General features: G+C 36.0%; 1 protein-coding gene across 1 annotated transcript in view; it reads right to left on the bottom strand.

The window, feature by feature from the left end:
• LOC150076876 (spectrin beta chain-like) overlaps positions 1-21,570 on the bottom strand; it is an 800,006-nt gene that overhangs the window by 362,794 nt on the left and 415,642 nt on the right. The window contains exons 27-28 of the mRNA XM_090386889.1: positions 9,066-9,212; positions 355-618 (exon numbers count right to left, since the gene is read on the bottom strand). Coding sequence (XP_090243015.1) covers positions 355-618; positions 9,066-9,212 — 411 coding nt within the window. The remainder of the gene's footprint in view (positions 1-354; positions 619-9,065; positions 9,213-21,570) is intronic.

Here is a 21,570-nt window from a genome sequence, read left to right as displayed (position 1 = left end):
ATCTGGGAATGTTGTTGTTGCATATAGACTGCTTTTGACAAGTAATGTTATCTATTACTCCGCTACTATATATCCTTCCTAAATAGATTGCACATGTCAAAGCAAAAATATCAACACATTTCTGCTGGCTCTTTTATGTCAGCATTAGTTGTCATAATACTGAAGAAATTGCAAAATTTCATTTGGTTAAATTCAGCCATTCAATGAATGAAATTAGCTAGCTGCTCTAAATAATAAAATAATAATAATTTTTCATATTTGGGAGAAATGTGCACCCTAAAGAAATATTCCAATAAATAAGCTCTATTAAATAAATTTTAGATATTATTTAAATGATAACAAATTTTCATATACCTGTTGCTTCTGCAGAATCATGTTTACACTAGTTAAATCCTGCCCTGTTTCTGCTGTTAGCACCTGATTTTCAAGGTCACTGATCCATTCATCAATATCATCACAAGTCTGGTCATATAGTGCTTGTCTGTTAGCATCAAATAGGTTTTCACCCTTCTGTGAAGTTGTCTCCTCTAGAGCCTTGAACTGCTGTGAAAGCTCCTCTAATCGAGGCTCTATTATTGAAGTTAACTCCGGCTTTTCCTCTATTAATTTGGAACCACCCTAAAATTAAAAATAAAGAAAAAAGAAATTCTACATGATATTTTAAAAGAAATAGTATACAGCTCACACTTAAAATAATATAAGTCTAAAACATTAAATTGCAGATATTTCAAAAAATAAAAAAATTAGAATATTAATAATACATTCAATGTAATGTATTATTAATATTTTTACTCAATAAATAAATGAAGGTCCAGTAGGTCAGTATTTTACATATTTATTTGTGAATTGGCAGGAACTATTTAGCCATATAAAACCAATTTTTATTTATCCATTTATTTGTTATATCCAATAGCAAAAATAGTTATCTATTCTATTTATTTGAATCAACTGGGGGGGTGGAGTGGAGCGGCTATTTTTGCAAGATATTCTTTTGTCAAGAAATTATGATTTTTGTTCTTTAAAACATTAAAACACTGTAAAAGGGCAAGATTCAAATCCCATCAAGATGGAAGCAACTTATATGGGCTTTTAGCATTAGTAGAGGCATATGATGCAAGAAAGCAAGCTTATGCAGCATCAGCCAAAAAAAAAAAAAAAAAAACCTTTCACTTCACCCCTCCGTTCGTTCGAAATACCTGTCCAGCTCAGCCTTAAATTTATTTAGGCTATCAACTTCCACAACAAGGGATAGAAATCTGTTCCACCAACCAACTACCTGCTGGCTAAAGGCAAATTTCCGCACATCTATCCTACATCTGTCTTTCCTCAATTTGAATTTATGCCCTCTCAGGTGATAATTCTGAGCAAGAGGCAGTATCCCATTGCATTCAGCATGCTCAAACCATTCAAGGCTTTGTATACCTCTATCAGATCACCTCGCCGGTGTATAGTTTCCAGACATTGTAATTTTCAAAACTTAAGCCTTTCTTCGTAAGAGCAACCCTTCGTTCAGTTCACTAACCTTGTTGCCCTTCTCTGTACTCGTTCCAGCAGCTCTACATCCTTCTTGAAATGAGGCCTCCAAACCTGTATACAGTACTCAAGGTGTGGCCTGACCATTGCCTTATACAAGGGAATAATCACCTCCCTATCCCTGCTAGAAAAATTCCTGTATATCATTGATAAGACACCATGAGCTACTCTTGCAGCCCATCTGCACTGCTCAGAGAACTTCATATCTGCCTGCACAATTGCCCCCAGGTCCTTTTCATTCTCTACCACTGTCAGTGAAGTACCACAGAGTTGATACGTTGCTCTGGGGTTGCTGTTTCCCCCTATGTAGTACTTTACATATGTCAATGTTAAACTTCATTTGCCATCTCTCAGCCCATCTGCTCAACCTTTCCAGATCCTGTTGCAGCAGCACAGCATCAGTAGTGTCCTTAACAACCCTGCCAGCCTTCGTATCATCTGCAAACTTGGACATTAAGCTTGATATACCATCATCAATATTATTTACAAATACAGAAAACAACAATGGACCCAACACTGAACCCTGAGGGACTCCACTAATAACATTAGTCCACGATGAGCAGTGTCCATTAATTACCACTCTGTCTTCTGCCACTCAACCATCCCTTTATCCATAGCAACAATTTGCCACCAATGCCACACTGCTCCAATTTGTGCAGCAGTCTTCCAAGTGCAACAGTATCAAAAGCCTTTCTAAGATCCAAATATATAATATCAAAGTTATTCCCTGCATCCAATTCTTTTGTGACTACATCATAGTATCCAATCAAATTGGTCAGGCAAGACCTTCCCTTAACAAAACCATGCTTTGTCTGAGCTATAACTGAATTCTTGTCAAGATGATCCTGCAGTGCTTCTTTAACCAGTGCTTCCATTAATTTTCCTGGAACAGAAATTAAACTCACAGGTTTATAATTACTTGTGTCAGCTTTTGATCCTCCTTTGTGAATTGGGGTTACATTTGCACTTCTCCAGTCTGTGGGTACCTCCCATGAGTCCAAGGAAGCTCTCATAATTGTGGCTAAAGGATTGCTTACTTCCTTTGCTGCCTCCTTTAATATAACTGGATAGATCCCATCTACCCCAGGTGTTTTTCTTGTATTTATCTTCAACAATTTCTCCTCCACTTTACTCTCAATTATTACAAGATCATCTAGCTCACTGCCAGTGTTTACTTCATCTATGGCATTCCCCTTCCTGAATAACTCCTCATGTGTGAATGTAGATGTAAAATATTGATTTAGTTTGTTAGCTAACTGAGCAGGATCATGAACAGTTGAACCATTGATATCAAGTGGACTAATCTGATTCATCCCCTTCCTTCTAGAGTTTACATAAGTAAAGAACTCCTTGCTGTTTTTCTTCGCATCCCTTGGCAAAGATTTCTCGTAATCTGCCTTCGCCTCCCTAACCTCCTTTGTAACTTGCTTACAGATCAACTTATATCTATCATAGGCTTCTTTGTCACATGTTAATTTATATGTATCCCATGCATTTTTCTTCTCTGCCATATGTCTCATTAGTTCATCTGACATCCATTTAGGCCTTAACCTTGAACAATATTTCTTCGTTGGTATGTAAAGTCTAACAGCTTCCAAGATTAGTTCTTTGAATGCGTCCCATTTTGAGTTTGCTGTTGGTAATATCATCAGTTGGTCCCACTGTATAGAATTTAAATACTGTCTCAGACCATCATAGTCGCCTTCATGAAAGCAAAAACCCTTCCCATTAACCCTGATGGTAGTTACCTCATTGAGTAAATCCCACTTCAACACAGTGTGATCACTGCCACCTAGTGGTTCCTGTATCTGCAGATTCTTAATGCATGAAGAATCACTACTGATAATCAAATCAAGAGTATTCCTCCGTCTAGTTGCTTCCCGAACATGCTGATTTAGAAAACAATCATCCAATAAATTTACAAAAGCCTTGCTAGTGTGTGAGTGACCAATCCACAAATTCCAGTCAATATCTGGGAAATTAAAATCCCCCATTATAAGACTCTCTGATTTACTGGCCCACTCTATTTCCCTGTACAGTTTCTTATTATACTCATCAGAGTCATTAGGCCTAAAGCACACTTCTACTCTCAATTTTGATCTCCCAATGCTTATGTCACACCAAACTGACTCGACACTGCACTGTCCAGCGATGTCGACTGGCTTCAGTTCCTTGGATTTTGTGTGTTTCTTAACTAATAGCATAACCCCTCCTCCCTTCCTATCCTGTCTATCCTTTCTGTAGATGTTGTACTCCTCAAATTCCAGTTCTGCATTCCTTATATCTGTGTGACACCACGTCTCTGATATCCCAACAATATCCGCCTTTGATGCTTTGAGCAATACCTCAAATTCATCAAATTTATTTACCAAACTCCTAGCATTGGTGTACACGCAAGTATACATGCACCTGTTATTTTTCTTAGCTGCCCTAACACAACCCATCTGTTTACTTGTACCCCAATGACTCACAGCAGTCTCTGAAATATCCTGCATCTTATTTTCCAAGCTGCTGCTCATTCCAATAGAAGCAGTGCAAGAATCACTTTCACCTTTTTTCACACCATTGCTAAGTCATGAGCTAGACTTGCATATCTACTCCCTTCATCCAGCAAAAGCAAACAAACTACCTAAAGTAAAAACAAACAAAAACAGACAGACACAATAAACTAATGCCTTACAACATTACTTTCATCTTTTAATACAGCGGTTCTCATAATTTTTGAGCCCACACTATTGTTGTTTGTTTGTTATTTTGGTTTTTAGGAGCATTAGCAACTAAGGCCATATTGCTCCAGGGATATGCGGTGGTTATTCCCTGACTTTCCGCATTCTCCGTATTTGGTGGTCATGGGCTCGGACCCTGGTCTAATCAAGAAGCGTGTGCTACGCACTGCTGCTCCTGCCCACCTGGTTACGGAGGTGCCCTGAGCCCACGCCTCCATTGACCTGTAAAATTTTCTCGGCACCTCCCTAGAAGTTAAAACATCTATAATTGTGCAATTTCTTATTTTTAATATGTTAATAAAATAGTTCAGACTAATGCAAGGTCAAATAATGTGCGAAAATACCCAAACAAATCCCTGATAGTAACCGGGTCCCAAGAATATGGCCAGGGAATATGCGTTCTCTTCGTCAAAAATACCCCAAATATTTTCTATAATTATTTACATTAATAATACAATCAAATAGTAGTAGATATCTAATAGTAAAAAAAAATTCATTCTTAATGCATTTTTAATATTTGCTATGGAAATCTTACATAAACTATTAGACCATCGACGATGCCCCAGGTAAATTATGGCGCCACAATGTACAATTTGAGAACCACTGTTTTAATGCATAATTAATTTTCAGCAAATAAAATTATAAAATTTAAACAAAACTACATAATTTTCTTTAAAATTATACAAAACCTAAAAGTTTTTTTGAAAGGAACCTATAAATTATACCGATAATATATGGTTCCAAGCATCTCAGCATAAAATAATATATGGTTCCAAGCATCTTGGCATAAAGTGTTCTGTCTGCACCAACTGCAGTGGAGGTTAGGGTTGAATTTAAAGCTGCTATGATTTGCTGTCTAGAAGCGCAGATTGATGTCAGCAAGTCTTGTCTCCCGGTGTTAGGTGGGGTGGGGGAGTCAGGATTAATTTGTAGTCCCACGATGTCAAATCTCATTATGTAGTCAATCCATCTGTGAGGATCAAACTGATCTGGGAAGCTAGGACACGCATAAGCTGACTTACCAACTGTTAATAAGCAATCTAAGTAGCTCTTAATAGCCTGGGATTTAGGTGATTAAATGTGGCCTGCCATTTTAATCAAAAATCTTTGTTGAAGCCAGCAGTCCACAATACTCTTCGGTGGGAAGTGATTATGACTTGATAATAATAATAATCCATTTAATTAACATATCAGCTGCTATAAGAGTAGCAGTCATGGGTTTCAAAGACAGAATATGGGATGAGAGATGCATGCTGTGATGCATTTGAGGATGTTTTGATATATATATATATATATATATATATTTTTTTTTTTTTTTTATTTTATTTATTTTTTTTTAAGTTGACAATTGGGGTTATTGGTTTGAACAGCACTAGGACTGGGTCACGGTCAGATTTAAAGTAAGGATTTAAGTAAAGTTTATGTTTATAACATTTTCCTTTTATTTTCAGCAACATTAATAAAATTTTTATTTTATTGAACTTAAACTTTTTATGTTGTGTAAAAAAAAAAAATTTAAAATTAACTTTTTTCTTCAAAAAATAAAAAATTAAATTGAATACAAGTACTGCAAAACATTAATAAAAAATGTCAAGAACTAGTGTACTACAAGCTGTATTAGAAACGGGGAAAAGAAAAAAAACTTTTCAAGTAATAGAAAAGGAAGTACAACAACCGTCAGGTGCTGCATGACCTTTTTTGTTACAACTGGGGACATGGCCAATGTCAGGTTAAAACCCCACTGAAATTGAGTTATGGTAGAACCTCAAAAATCTGACTTTCAAAATTCCTGCACTGTTTGACTATTTCTTCAAGGGTAGCTGACCATACAAGAGCAGAAGGATAATAAGTAAGCTTAAAAAAAAAAAAAAAAAAAAAAAAAACACAGGATGTGACGGATTTAGGGATTATGTTACATTACTAATTTTCAAACACCAATTTCTTTCTGCTTTACATATTCTGTCATTGTTATTACGTATTTACAACATATAGCTTCATTCGTTTTGCAACACATTCAATACTAGTTCACAACATACAACTTAATAGTAACATACAGTCAAATCTTGTTAATACAAAGTTCAACAGACTAAAGTTTCACATTTTGTAATAGAAACAAGGTCCCCCACAAAAAGTGTCAAAAATTTTACCCATTTGTTTTTTTTTTTTTTTGTACATACTATTACAACTAAGAATAATAATAATATCAAAAATAGATTAATTTAAATTAATAAAATAAAATAATGGAGGCAGCATTCAAACCTGTGACTTTTACTCCTTAGACATATACATTACCCATTGGACCAATCAGGTAGTATGGGTTAGTACAGAGATTCCCAAACTTTCTCAGTTCACGGCACCCTTAATGTCCCAGTAATTTTTTTCACAGCACCCCTAGGCCAAAATAAATACCTAACACAGTGGTTTCTGACCTTTTAATATATACCTATATAATAATTTTATTCTTTATATAGAGGTACTAAATAAAGATCAATCATAGATCACCACAAAATTAAAAAGATACAGTATAATGGATACCATACACCTTTTTATAATGAAATAAATGTATAAATTTCAAAAAAATAAAATAAAATAATAACTTTAACTTAAACCAAAATTGCAAAGCATCCCAAGAAATGTTGTTGCGGCACCCCGGTTGAAAACCACTGGGTTAATATTTTGACTTAATTCTGGCAACTGTCATTCCATGGAGTATATAGAGGTCAGAAATATTGTATTATCTAATAAAAATAACAAATTACTCTTGAATAGTTAATGATTCAAAATTCAAAAAAATTAAAAAAAAAAAAATAGAATTTCCAAAAATCTGGTATGTACTGGGTCCTAAAGAATTCCAAAATTATGAAGCTATAACATACCTGCATTTTCAGTAGCATTATAATGTGTCAAAATATTTGTTTTGTATAATTAAATTCTCAGTGCTTTTCTTAATACAACAGAGAGTAATGAAATTTCTCCTATAAAGAATATGATTATTTTATGGAAATATCCTATGGAACTCATTAATAACACCCATAAATATTATACAACAAAAAATATTCTCTTCGCAGACAAATTCATCAAACTCCAATAATCACAGTTTGGATAGTATTTGATGAACATTACCTTTTCACTGTCAACTTGCACATCATCTGACAAGTTTTTTAATAACACTGATATCACCCTCTCCTTTGGTATCAATGACAGCTTAATATACAACACAGCATGCAAAGCATACTTATCAAGTACCACAAACACAACCAATTGCCAAACATTTAGTAATTCTGCTTATATTAATGTAAACAGAATAAACCAAAGGGAAGCATATTACACATTTATAGCCTTTCTTCTGAGACCTGCCAGACAGTAGCCATCCAAAGAATATGAATCACATCCATTAAATGATCAAGCTAGAAATTGTTCTTAAACTTTCTTCTGGAAACGAATTATTTATGAATCTCTCAACACCATTAAACCCACTCAATTTAATAATATTTCATTACTTAACTTCCTAACTGATACAAATTTCAGGTGCTCGTGTTACTTTTTCACACAATTTTAAGGGTTTAAGATGATCTCATGATGTTGAAAGAGATGTGACCTTGTGTATTTATTTGGTCACCATAAACTCTTTACTGCATTTCTCTTCAGACCAGACATAAAAAGGTAAAGTGCAGCCATTATCAACCCACTGCAGGATGGAAGCCTCCTCAACAATTCATGCTGAGGGAAATGGACCATAATTTGCCACGCTGGTCCAGTGCGGGTTGGCAGATCGACCATATTCAGCAGTCAGGGACTTGAACCCTGGTCTACTCAAAGAGCATGTGCTACTGCACTCCCGCTCCTGACCACTCGGCTATGGAGTATGCACCAGTCCAGACATACTTGTACATTAAGCTGCTGATTTTATTTCAAAGACTTCTGTTCAATTTTCAATACAGCTTAATTCTTTTATTGGTAATAAACCAGATGTGAGTGGTGCACGCTATCATTTAATGATTTTCCTTCTCTTTCTATCTTTTTTTTTTTTTTTAAATTCATTCAAGAAATTTTATTCACACTTCTTTTCATTATTGAAATATATGCATTGCATACAGCTGCATAGAGCTGTGCATCATAAATCAAAAAGGCTATTTTACATCTTTTTTATATTGTGTAGCACATTAATAGTGTATTGAATGTGATGGAGTGTAGGAAATCTTTCCTGTATTATAGATATTAATAAACTAATTATTTCATAAATTTCATGTGAAAGATACTTTGTCATATAATTTAGGAATTCATCAACTTATTTTGTGTTTCAGTCAATAAGTTAAACAGACACAGGACAAAAAATTAGTTACCTGTGTAATTCCTCCTTTAGCATGAATCACTTCATGAATTTAGGTTGGTGGGTTCAACTAAATCTCAATGTGAAAATGTAAAAATGAGTCACATCTTAACCAATTTTGACTGTGGATAATATTAAACATCAAATAAGCACCTTTCGTTTGAATGTAAAACTAGAAGGAAAACTCATGTAAATGTAACTGTTAGTTAAGTACAATAATTATTCGTGTGACTAAAATAGAATTTAGTCAAGAAAATAATTTCATTCAATATCTTAATTTTCTCTTATAATATTACACAGAGCTGACAGAATATGAAATTTCAGTTAAGGCCAGAAAATGTTCCAAATATTTCAATTAAATTCTACATACAAAAAGCTCAGAATCTTATACATCCCATATTAACTATACTTTGATCATGTATCCCCAAGCTTAGAGCAACACATAACAAACATTAACTGCTAATGAATTTATTTACCTGTTCTACTTCATAAAGTCTGTTTTTGTTGGAGGCTACTTCAGCAGCAAAAGCTTGATGACGCATCCACTTACTATGAATGGTTTTAGCACTGCGATATGTTTCATCTTGGGCAATTATATATTTTTCCTGGATCCATTCAGAAAGCTAAAAAAGAAGTTTTCATAATTTTTTCTTTCTCTATACAATTATAAAATAGTACTAATCCAATCGCTCCTACAATGAATTTATCATAATAAAGGAAAAAATTATGAAATGGCATAAACTACTGATAATCTGCACATGATTTTTCAATTGTTTTTTTTTTTTTTTTTAATTTTTTTGAAGTTGATATTAACTGGTCAACTTTCAAGTATACAGTTCAAATCCATATGGTGGCATGTGTAACTAATGTTATGCAGCCTGGTTGTAGCCTATACTAACCCTAAATTTATATTAATGTAGCTCCTTTAAATATATAATAGTTTACCATATCTTAATACAAGTTTGACCCTTTTAACCTGTTTAACGGAAAACTAGATAGCGAGTATAATAGTATCAATTAATCAGTAAAATTTACTAATCTTATAAAATTTCATTGTTAATTAAATTGTAGTTTTTTAACTAAATACATATAACGACCTAGTTTTTATAAACATAACATTATAAATTAATACATATAACTTGACAGGAGATAAGAAAGTCATAATGTAACTCGGAGATAATATTCAATACTGAAATACATATATATAGTGTTATAACTGCATTGGGATATAAGTTTAAGGTTATATTTTGTATTGAATTTTTATCTGAAATTGAATAGAAATCATGACTCAGACCAGAGCAGCAAAACAAAAAGCTCAAATTAATGGGAGTGCTTGCTCAGGGGAGAACTGGGGGGGGGGGGAGTTGTCCTCTGAATCACAGCCTTTTGAAATGCACTGCTTGTTTGATTTGTGGAGCAATCAGGAACAGGACATGATATTGCCAAAGGGAATGTCTTTATGTGTGCGTGCGCGATGCAAGGAGTGTGAAGAAATCAGGTGCCAACTCAGCATTGTTATGGGCCTATATCAGAGCTTGAAGGACAGGTTGGATGCCCTCAAAGGATTTAAATTAAGGGGCCCATCAAGCTCTCAGCTGCTCACATCAATGCCAGAGTTTGCACTTGAACATCAAGCAACATGGCGGCAACCCCCAAGGCAGAATGTGCTGGTCCAAAGGAACTAGTTGTTGTCGATGACTCTATTGTCAGGGAAACGGGAAATATATTGTGCAAAAAAAGGATAGGTAGAATAGAACAGAGTATGTCTGCCAGGGGAAAAGGTTGATGATGTTGTAGAGCAGATATCATCTTTTAAGGGTACAAAGGGTGATATTGTTGTACAGGTTGGCACTAACGATATTAAGAGTAGGAGACCAGCAGAATTACTTAACAAGTACAGGTCAATGATGAAAAAAGCAGTGAGTGAATTTGGAAGTGTCTGCAATTGTGCCCAGACACGATAGGAGGGAGTATATGATGAGAGCCTTGTCGATCAATTCAGCCCTGGAGAGATTGTGCAAGGCTCAAGGGGTAGAATTTTTCTCAGCCTGGTCTGTGCTTGTTAACAGGAGAGACTGCTTCTACAGGGATGGGATACACTGAAATAGAATGGGTGCAAGAATATTTGCTGATGCTATTAATGCAGAGTTAGGTGGGTCGGAAAACTGCCAGCTTGGGGGGATACATGGACTAATAGATTAACAGTAGCCGCTGGCAGAGGTGAAAGTGATTCTTGCACTTCTTCTGAAATTGAAATTGAGCAGAAGCCTGGAAAGCAAGGCATTGAGGAGTTCCAGAACTGTTGGGAGTCATAATAGAACAAGTAAATATGTGGGCTGTGTTAGGGAAACCAAGAGTAGAAACAGATGCATGTATACTTGCATGTACACCAATGCTAAGAGTATAGTTAATAAATTTGATGAGTTTGAAGTGCTAGTCAAGACATCAAAGGCAGATATTGTGGGATATCAGATACGTGGTGTCACATAGACATAAGCAGTGCAGAATTGAAATTTGGGGAGTACAGTGTGTACAGAAAGGATTGACAGGACAGGAAGGGAGGAGGGAATATGCTGTTAGTTAAGAAACACAAAATCTAAGCAAGTTCATCCAACTGATGTTGGTGGACAATGCAATGTTGAGTCTTTTTGGTGTGACATAAGCACTGGGAAAGGAAAAATGAGAGTAGGTGTGTGTTATAGGCCTAATGAATCTGATGAGTATAATGAGATATTGTGCAGAGAAATAGTGAGCCAGTAAATCAGAGTGTCTTATACTGGGGGATTTTAATTTCCCAGAGATTGATTGGAATTTGTGGATTTGTCACTCACACACTAGCAAGGCTTTTGTGGATTTATTGGATGATTGTTTTGATGGTATGTGTGTGGATGAAAATATACAGAAAGAACACACATACAGGTAAGTTCTTACATTACCACTCACACCATCTGCTATACATCAAAAAAGCAGTTCTATACAATCAGATATACAACGCTACAAAATATAGTCACACACAAACAGACCTATCGGTAGAATTGCAAACCTCACCAAAAATTCATCGACAGGAAATACCCATTACAACTAATAAAAGAAACCATCACCAAAGTCCATAATAGTACTAATAACTCAAGCAAAATTAATAACCACATGAATAAGATACACAAACCCCTTATCGCCCTCCCATACCATCAACAATATGCTAGATGACTTCAACAGGTTTTTAAGAATACAGATATCAAATTAATATTCACATCTTATAATAAATTAAGTTCTAAATTCAATTCATACAAGACAACATATGAATATGGGATACAGGATTATAATAACATTATATATTTGATTAGATGTCAATCAGATTGTCAAGCATGTTACATAGACAGTACAACAGCAAAATTTGGGACATCAAAAATTTCTAACACGCATGCATACTACCACTTTAACAGCTTCAAATCTGATTTATCAAGTACAGAACTAACACAACATTTTCAATCTTATAATCATAATTGATTGAGCAATTACAGCAGTTAAACTAAATTCCAGATATAAAATCCTTCTAAATGAAGCCCTCGTCATTGAGTGGTTTAAGCGCCACACATCGTTCAATATATTAAACAAAAAGATTCCCGCCAACTTCTCCCCTATTTGGAATTTAGCACGTATAAAGTTTCCAAGTGCACTGAAATGCATTTCGGGAACTCAACCTGTATATAGCACACTCACACGCTCTTCCCACCACACTATAGCTAACTGAAGACAATTTTTGAAAGTCGCTCATGCGCGGCTATTAACTTTTATCTCATTTAATTTAATTTATTTTAATTAGACAACCATAGAATGGAGGTGCACTTTCCTTTCTTAGAAAGATTTTTAAAGTTCATAACTTAGTTTTTAAATTTATAATTTCTTTAAGTTATTAGAATCTCATAACCACTATGTACATGGTAAAACTTTCAGCCAACTAAGCAGATTACTATAAGGTGAATGCTGAAAATTAAGCTAAGCTATATTTACGATCTAGCTTTTGTATTGATTGATTTATTGTTAACTGCACTGACCTGGTGGTCGTGCCAGAGTATAAACAAGAACATTATTAAAATATCATAATATAAACAATACAATACTATTATTACCATTGGACAGACCACCTTAGTAATTGAGAGCTACTAACTTTTGTAAAGTTGGACAAATGCTAATTTATTGTAATTTTTTCTTTCCAGAGTAACTTATCAACTGGATGGTGCTACACTCAGGTTAGTAGAGAATGAAAAATACTTGTGGGTAACTGTGCAGTCAGACATGAAATTCTGAGCAGTGCAGACATGCTGACAGAACAGCTCATAGCATTTTGTCAATGATATACAGAAACTATGCTAGCAGGGATAAGGAGATGATTATCCCTTTGTATAAGGCCATTGTTAGGCTGCATCTTGAGTATTGTATTCAGGTCTGGAGGCCTCATGTTAGGAAGTGATTGATTGATTGAGTTTTTATTGGCACATCAGCGACTATGGCTATAATGCGCCGTTAGGAAGTGATGTAGATCTGCTGGAATAGGTGCAGAGAAGGGCAACCAGATTGGTGAAGAGAACTAAATGGTGCTCTTACCAAGAAAGACTTCAGTTCTGCAAACTACAGTATCTCAATATTAGACATCTGTAGGGAATCTGATTGAGGTGTTTAAAGCCTTGAATGGATTGAGTAAGCTGAATGTTAATGGTATTCTTCCACTTACTGAGACTACAGACATGAGGGAGCATAAATTCAAGGTGAGGAAGGCTAGTTGTAGGATAGTAGTAGCATGCGATGCAAGAAAGCAAGCAAGAATATGAGCTTATGCAGCATCAGCCTAAAAAAAAAAAAAATCACGCCATTCCCTCCAAATGCCTGTCCAGTTCCTCCTTAAATTTATTTAACCTATCAACTTTCATAACGACAAATGGAAGTTTGTTCCAGAAATTAACCACCCGCTGGCTAAAGGCAAATTTCCGCACATCTATTCTACATCTGTCTTTTCTTAATTTGAATTTATGTCCCTTAGATTCGTAATCTGAACAAGTGGAAGGATCCCATCAGAATTCAGCATGCTCAACCCATTCAAGGCCTTATACACCTCAATCAGATCACCGTGCAGATGCCTAGTCTCCAGCCACTGCAATTTGCAAGAACTTAAGCCTCTCTTGGTAAGAGGATCCCTTCATTCCCCTCACCAATCGTGTTGCCCTTCTCTGTACATGCTCAAGCGAATCTACATCCTTCCTAAAATGAGGCCTCCAGACCTGTACACAGTACTCAAGATGTGGTCTGACCATTGCCTTATACAGAGGGACAATCACCTCCTTTTCCCTGCTAGCAAAATTCCTATATATCATTGACAAAACCCCATGACCTGCCCTAGCAGCCTGTCTGCATTCCTCGGAAAACTTCATATCTGACTGCACAATTACTCCCAGGTCTTTTTCATTTTCTACCACCTTAAGTGTAGTACCACACAATTGGTACGTTTCTCTGGGGTTACTTCTACCATTATGCAGTAATTTGCATTTGTCAAAGTTAAACTTCAGTTGCCACTTCTTAGCCCATCTGCCCAAATTTTCTAGATCCTGTTGCAGTAGCACACTGCCATTACTGTCATTAACAATCCTGCCAACCTTTGTATCATCTGCAAACTTAGACACTAAGCCTGATATACCTTCATCAATATCATTGATAAATATACAAAATAACAGAGGACCCAACACCGAACCCTGTGATACTCCACTAATAACATTAGTCCACGAAGAGCAGCACCCATCAATTACCACCCTCTGTCTTCTCCCACTCAACCATCCTTTTATCCATTGTAGCAACTTACCCTTAATACCATTCTGCTCCAATTTGTACAATAGTCTTCCATGCGCAATAGTGTCAAAAGCTTTCCTGAAATCCAAATATATGATATCAAAATTATTTTGATATAAAGAAGTTTGCCTTCATCTAGTGGGTGGTTGATTGTTGGAACAGACTTCCATCTGTTATTGTGGAACAGGATGGGTTGAATAAATTCAAGCAAAAACTAAAATTCTTGTAGCATACAAATGGGTGAACAGTGGGTTTTTTTTTTTTTTTTTTTTGCTGATACTATATAAGCTTGCTTGCATCATTTGCCATTACTACTACTAATTATAATAAGTGTAAATAAAAAAGATTTGATATAAACAACTTTTGGGTATAATTATACATACTTATATAAATTAATACATTTAATTTCAAAAACTGAAATAAAATACGTTTCATACCTAGTGGAATGGTTTGTCTATATTTCATTAAAAAATTTCTTAAATAAAACACAAACATCCCCAAAACAAATGGTAATCACTATGGTAATTTGAATTCCCTGCCTTTACAGACTGCCCCTCTTATCTTATATCTCTCTTTTGCAGTTTCCATTTCAGTGCTCTTAAATTGTTGCTATTCTACATTAGTAATATTAGTATGTAAAATGCCATTTTAACTTTGAGAAAGCAGGTTTATATGTTTGATGTTATTTAAAAACCAGGGGGCTTTTTTTGATTTTTATATGCTTTAACATTTTTCGACACTAGCTTTTTTTTTTTTAATTTGTTTAATATAGGATTATGGTCACTTCCAATTTCAACTCCTGTATATACCTTCATATATTGAACTAGGCATTTAAGTTTCTTTTCTATAACGATATAGTCAGTTATGCTTTTCTTGTTTCTATTTTATGATTCCTCCAAATGAACTTCTACCTTTATACTGAAATACTGTTTGTAATTAAGAGTGCAAGAAATCTTCAACTAATACTATTAGTATTGGCCATATGGTAGTGCAAGGAAGCTACAAGCTCTTATTTTATTATTTATTTATTTTTTGGCTGGTGCATAAACTACCTATTTAATGTCCTCCTCACTCACGTACGTATTCAGCTGACCTTCGAATCTCACCTAGCTGTCAGCCTGAACTACCGATGGGGGCAACTTATTTCAGTTATCAACAATTCTCTGGCTAAAAGAAAATGTCTTGTAATCCAGTCTATACCCCTTCCCTATAATCAATTTGAATTTATGATCCCTAGTCTTGGAATCATCCATAATAATAAAATTCTCACCCTCATTCATTTTACTTTTTCTTCTCAGAGCCTCAATTATGTCTCCTCTAAGGTGCTTAATTACCAAGCTCTGCAGCCATATATATATATATATATATATATATATAGTCTTTCCTGATATGGGTGTCCTTTTGCCAATCTCAACAGGCATACAAATATATACACTGCCCATCTTTGTACTCTTTCAAGAAGCAAAATGTTTTTTTTTTTTTTTTTTAAGTGCAGTGTCCATACATGAACTCTGTAATCCCAGTGCAGTTTTACAATTGACTCTTATACAGTGGGTCTTCCTATTCTACAAGAAAATGTTTAATAAATCATCAATACGATACCATGGACCTTCCTTGCCACCATTTGTCAACACCGCTTTGGAAACTTCATGGTCAACTGTATCATAATTTCCAAATCTCTTTATAATGTAGCAATATTCTTTCTTTGTCAATAATCCCACTCTATCACTTGAAGTGCATTGGATGAAAGAAAATGCCAGAAAAACTAAACTATAACCTGTGCATCACATTTACTTCAGTGAAGAGGCGACAGCAGTGGTATTTAAATTAGTAGTAGTAATATTTGAGGTTTTTTGGTACAAGGGCCTCTTGGGCCATATTGTTCCTGTTCATGATTTAGTTATTAATAATTTCACATTGTTATTAGATATAATAATACAAATTTATGTGTTTTAAATACTGAAACAGTTCCTCCAAATTTGCTTTATTACCGAGAATATGTGATAGTGTTAAAGGTTTCTGTAAGTTGGATAGGGAGCTAAAGCTGGATTTTTGGACAGATGAAAGTTCAGAACATTCAATGAGAATATGTTTTATTGTTAGGTGCGACTGGCAAAAGAAACACTGAGGAGAATTCTCTCCCAGAAGCTAATACAGGTGAGTTGGATGCGAATGGCCGATGCGGAGCCTTGCCAGAATCAATTCTTGTCGTCTGCTTCTCCTGAAACTAGATGACCACTGTTGTGGCTCTTTTTTTAATCTGCAACAGTTTATTATTGATTTGAGTTTGCCAGAGATGAGACCATTGCTTTCTACTTTTTTTATAATGGATTTGTAGTCTTATAATAGGGCACTTTCAGTTGAGTGGAAAATCCAGAGTCTGAATGTTTAGCAGCAGAATCAACGTGTTCGTTACCTGGGATGCTGACATGGCCAGGGATCCAGCAGAAGGTAACTTTCTGGTTGTCTGTTTGATAGTAAAATAATTTAGACATGATCTCTTTAAGAATGGGGTGATAGAGAGAAAGGGTAGATTGAATGGCAGTTATTGCACTTAAGGAGTCTATATATATATATATATATATATAAGAGATTGCACAATATGGAAGTTGTTTATGTCATCTAGAACCAGTTTTATTGCAAATAATTCTGCAGTACAGATACTGCATTCAGTAGGAAGAGATAAAGCTACTGAGAAAGTGGAAGAAACTGCTGTAGCACCTACAGCCGCATCTGTTTTGGAGCCATCAGTATAAATTTGTACTTTCTCTGAGTGGCCACGGATTTTTTTTTTTTTTTTTATTTTTGATTTGGTAGTTGTTGGCGCATCGGCTTCTGTGGCCATATTGCACCTCCCAAGGTTTTTGCAGTACTTTGATCCAAGCCCGAGGCGGGAATCGAACCCGCGACCTTTGGGTTGCCGGGCAGGTACTTTACCCACTCGGCTAGCCCGGTCGGCGTGGCCAAGGAATGCGATTTGTGTAGTTGCTGAAAGATGATATTTGCCAGGGAGGATTTTCCATCTTAAAAAGAAATTGTCACAGAGAGGTGAGAAATCAGTCCAGGGAGGTTCTGGAGTAGCATAAGTTCTGAAAGTTAATATCCCAATTGAGTAAGAGTTCTTTCAATCGAAGCCCTGCAGGGCGGCTTTCGTTGGGTTTCTTGTGATATGGTATGGTGAACTGAGGGTCAAACAAGTACTGCCAGCCGAGGTGGGATGGATTACATTTAATCTTTGCTGCATAGTTATGCAATGACGTTTTTCTTCTGAGATGAAGAGGAGGTTCATTTGCCTCAATGTACAGGCTGTGAACTGGGGATGTTCTGAAGGCTTCCACAGCTATCCTAAGGGCACCATGCTGGATGGTGTCCAGACGTAATAGGAAACTTTTCCTTGTGAAGTCAGACTGGTGACCCACGATCCAAGCGTGATCTTATTAAAGCTCTATAGAGATGTAGGAGAGAGCTTCTATCAGCACCCCAGGACATAGCAGAGACAGCTCTTAGGCCATTCAGTTTTTTTAAGACAAACTGTCCGTAGATAAGCTATATGAGAAGCAAAATTAAGTTTATTGTCTAAGTATAACCCCAATAGACGGAACTTGTTGGTAACAGGAATTAGGCATATTTTTAAATATATTTCTGGGTCCAGGTGTAGTTTGCATTTTTTACGAAAAATGAATTGCAGTGGATTTCTTTTCTGCTGGAGAGAAACCATTCCATAATGCCCATGGTTCTATTTTAGCTATGGAAATTTGAAGTTGCCTTTCAATCGTGTTCATAGTTTGGGATTTACAAAAGATAATGAGATCATCGGCAAACATGTACGATTCTACTGTATTTGGTACTTCCCATGTCATGTTTGTAATTCTTATTGAAAATAAATGTTGCACTGAGAATGGAACCTATCTAACTTGAAACGTTCTATGGCATAGGAAGTTAAACTGGGGTAACTGTCCTCTCAAGCCAAAAGAATGAAGATCTTGAAGAACACCGTATGGCCAGGTGATATCAAACACTTTCTCAATATCGAGATTGATCATGAATAGATGTTGTCCCCTTACAAAGGCATTACGGATGTTTGCTTCTGATTTTATCATCACATCTAGCATGGACCGCTTCTTCCGAAATCCATACTGGTTATTGTTTAGCAAGTTGTTTGTTTCCAGGAACCACATTAGCTGCCTGTGAACCATTTTTTCCAGGACTTTGCCTAAACAACTAGTCAGTGAAATTGGACAGTAGTTATGTGGAAAGGAGCGATCCTTTGCTGGCTTCGGGAAGGCTAGAACAATTGAGTGACACCAGGAGATTGTGTAGATATTTTCTAAGAATATGCTGTTGTAATATTTTAATAATGTTCTTTTGACTCTGTTGTCAAGTTTCTTTAACATTATGTAGCAGATCACATCAGGACCAGCAGTACTACTGGATGTTTTATTGAGTCTCCCTAAAAGTTCTGTTAAGGTGAAATGGCTGGTTGTATGGATGTGAAACTATCGTAGAAAAATTTATCTTTTGCTGTTCTGCAGAATCTTTAATTCGTTGAAAGGTTGGGTTGTAGGTGGATATTGCTGATGTACTGGCAAATGATTCCGCTAAAGCAATTGCTATTTCTACCGGTGATGACAACTCCTACCCTTCCCAATTTAATATTTTAGCTGGGGATGGAACATATTTACTATTAAGCCTTTGTATTTTCCTCCAGATGATTCTGCTGTCCATTTCCTTATTTATACTTGAGAAAAAGCTAATCCAGGCATCTTTTTTTGCTTTTCATCTTATTTGGCTTTCATCCTTTTAAAGGTGATTAAGTTACTAGTTGTGGGGAATTTGCAAAACAAGTTCCAAGGTTTGTTTTTTTCCTGTTTAGCATGTGTACAATCCTGATTCCACCAGGAATTACTGTGTTTACACTTCCCCTGCAAAGATTTTGGTATTGCAGAATTGGCAGCTTGCAATATTTAGTTAGTTGTGTTCTGTAACATTATCTATGGGCTGGGAATGGACTATTTCATCATTAAATTGGATATGTGAGGCATATTCGTTCCAATGTGCTCTATGAAACTTCCAAGTGGAGCGACACAATGAGGGGGGGGTTACCCGTGTTTGCAGCTTCCAGAGGATCGGTAGATGATCACTACTCATTGGATTTTCAAGAACAAACCACTCTGTATTGGTATATATAGAGGGAGAACAGATTGATAGATCTATTGCACTAGTGGCTCCTGCAGAAAAGTGAATATAGGTAGGCTCACCAGTGTTCGAAAGAGTAAGTTGACAAACATAAAGAAGTGATTCTATTAATTTATCTCTCCTGTCTATTTTTGGACATAAGTTTCCTGAAGGGATAATGCCTGCTGGTTCATATTGTTCGATGAGATCATATAAATCATCTTTTGTGTTACAAAAGCCTCTACAATTCCATTGAAGTATTCTTTCCATTAAGCGGTTTTATTTGTTTTTGTTTCTGGGGAAAAAAAAAAAACTATCATTGTTTCAAAATTCCATCATCAGCTTCATTCTGTTGATCAATATCCATTCCAATTGAAATCGGAGGTTGTGGTTTTATGGTTTCTGTCACTTTTGATTTAGCTGTTGGAGGAACATCGGCTGGAATAGTAACTGGGGTATTACTGGATTGTTTGGTTTTTTGCTGCAGAGCACACTGTTTGGAAGGAGAGAGTATATGGAACGTGTCCAATTAGTGATGGATATATTTGGAGGAACTGAAATATCTGTTTTTGAATAGCTACTGACTGAAATTGTTGAGCAGCTGTGGCATATGTATGCTTTGGTTCTGTTTTCATTATTTGTCTTCTGAATATGTAACTTTGTTCTCCACTTTATATTTTTGGATTTTTTTTTTTTTTTTTTTTTTTTTTTTGTCATTTTCGGTGTCTTTGGTAGGTAGTCTTGAGCTCGATGGCTCTAAAGGTGGAAATGAACTGTTTTCCATCTTTGCTCCTTTCAGCGCTGGGAGAGTGGATATGTAACTTTGTTCTCCACTTTATATTTTTGGATTTTTTTTCCTTGCTTCCATAAATTGCATATTTTGGAGAAAGTCAGATGATTACCCTTAAAGTTTGGGCAATGAGAAGTGGTAGCAGTGCATTCAGATTGATTGTGTTCCTTTGATCCACAATTAGGACAGTGCCTCACCTCGACATGCAGTTTGGGAGTGTCTATATTTTTGGCACTTATAGCACCTGATGGGATTTGGGATATAAAGATGGACACGGCAATGGAGATATCCTGCTTTGACAGATGTTGGTAGGATGGTTGGGCTTATGCTCCTAGTTGGAACTAGAATACCATCTTTCCAAGTCATGATCCTCCTTGCTTGGATGACTCTTTGTTCACCTAGCTCTTTCACAATTTCCTCCTCTGATACTGTTAATAAATCCCATTCGTAAATTACTCCCTTTGAGGAGTTTAGGAGTAGCTTTTATTGGTTGTCTGCCAAAAGTGGTCAAATTTAACAACTTTGAAGAATGCTGGTATCTCACGGTCTCTACCAGAAGATCCCCAGATTGGAGTCGCCTTACTGCTTTTGGTGAACCTGCAGCAGACTCAATGCATTTCTGCACAAGAAATGGGGATAGTTGACTCAGAGGCTTGTCTGAGAGAGAGTGAAGTATCAGATATCTCCTCTTGAGGGTTTGTTTTCAACCTCTTGGGTTGAGAGAAGTCATTTTCAGTGTCTTTGGTAGGTAGCCTTGAGCTCGATGGCTCTAAAGGTGGCTCTGTTTTCCATCTTTGCTCCTTTCAGCCCTGGAAAGTGGATTTCTTCTCCCAGGTTACGGGCCCTGCCATAGGGAGGCAGGAGCAGAGCCGCTAGAGTGACCAAGCGGTATGAAAGTTACTAAGTTAGTTTAAAGGGAAAAAAAGAAATGTTTTCCCTTTCTGAAACTTACAATTTGTAAGACTAAGTTTATTATTACTTAATGAGAATGTAAAAAAAACTTTAACAAATGAACAAAACTATGAACAAAGCTTTGAGAAAATGCTTTATAAATCACTCAGGGAATTGCTTGATCACTATAACGCTTGGCACCCGGGGCCTTTAAATTAGTGTAATAGGGTTTGGTTTGGTTGGTTTTAATGGGAGTTTATTGGTACAAAGGCAACAAGGCTAAATTG

The sequence above is a fragment of the Mastigoproctus giganteus genome, chromosome 12, assembly GCF_048544385.1.
Source record: "Mastigoproctus giganteus isolate SK-2022 chromosome 12, ASM4854438v1, whole genome shotgun sequence".
Taxonomy (NCBI): domain Eukaryota; kingdom Metazoa; phylum Arthropoda; class Arachnida; order Uropygi; family Thelyphonidae; genus Mastigoproctus; species Mastigoproctus giganteus.
This window is presented reverse-complemented; position numbering and strand designations above follow the sequence as displayed.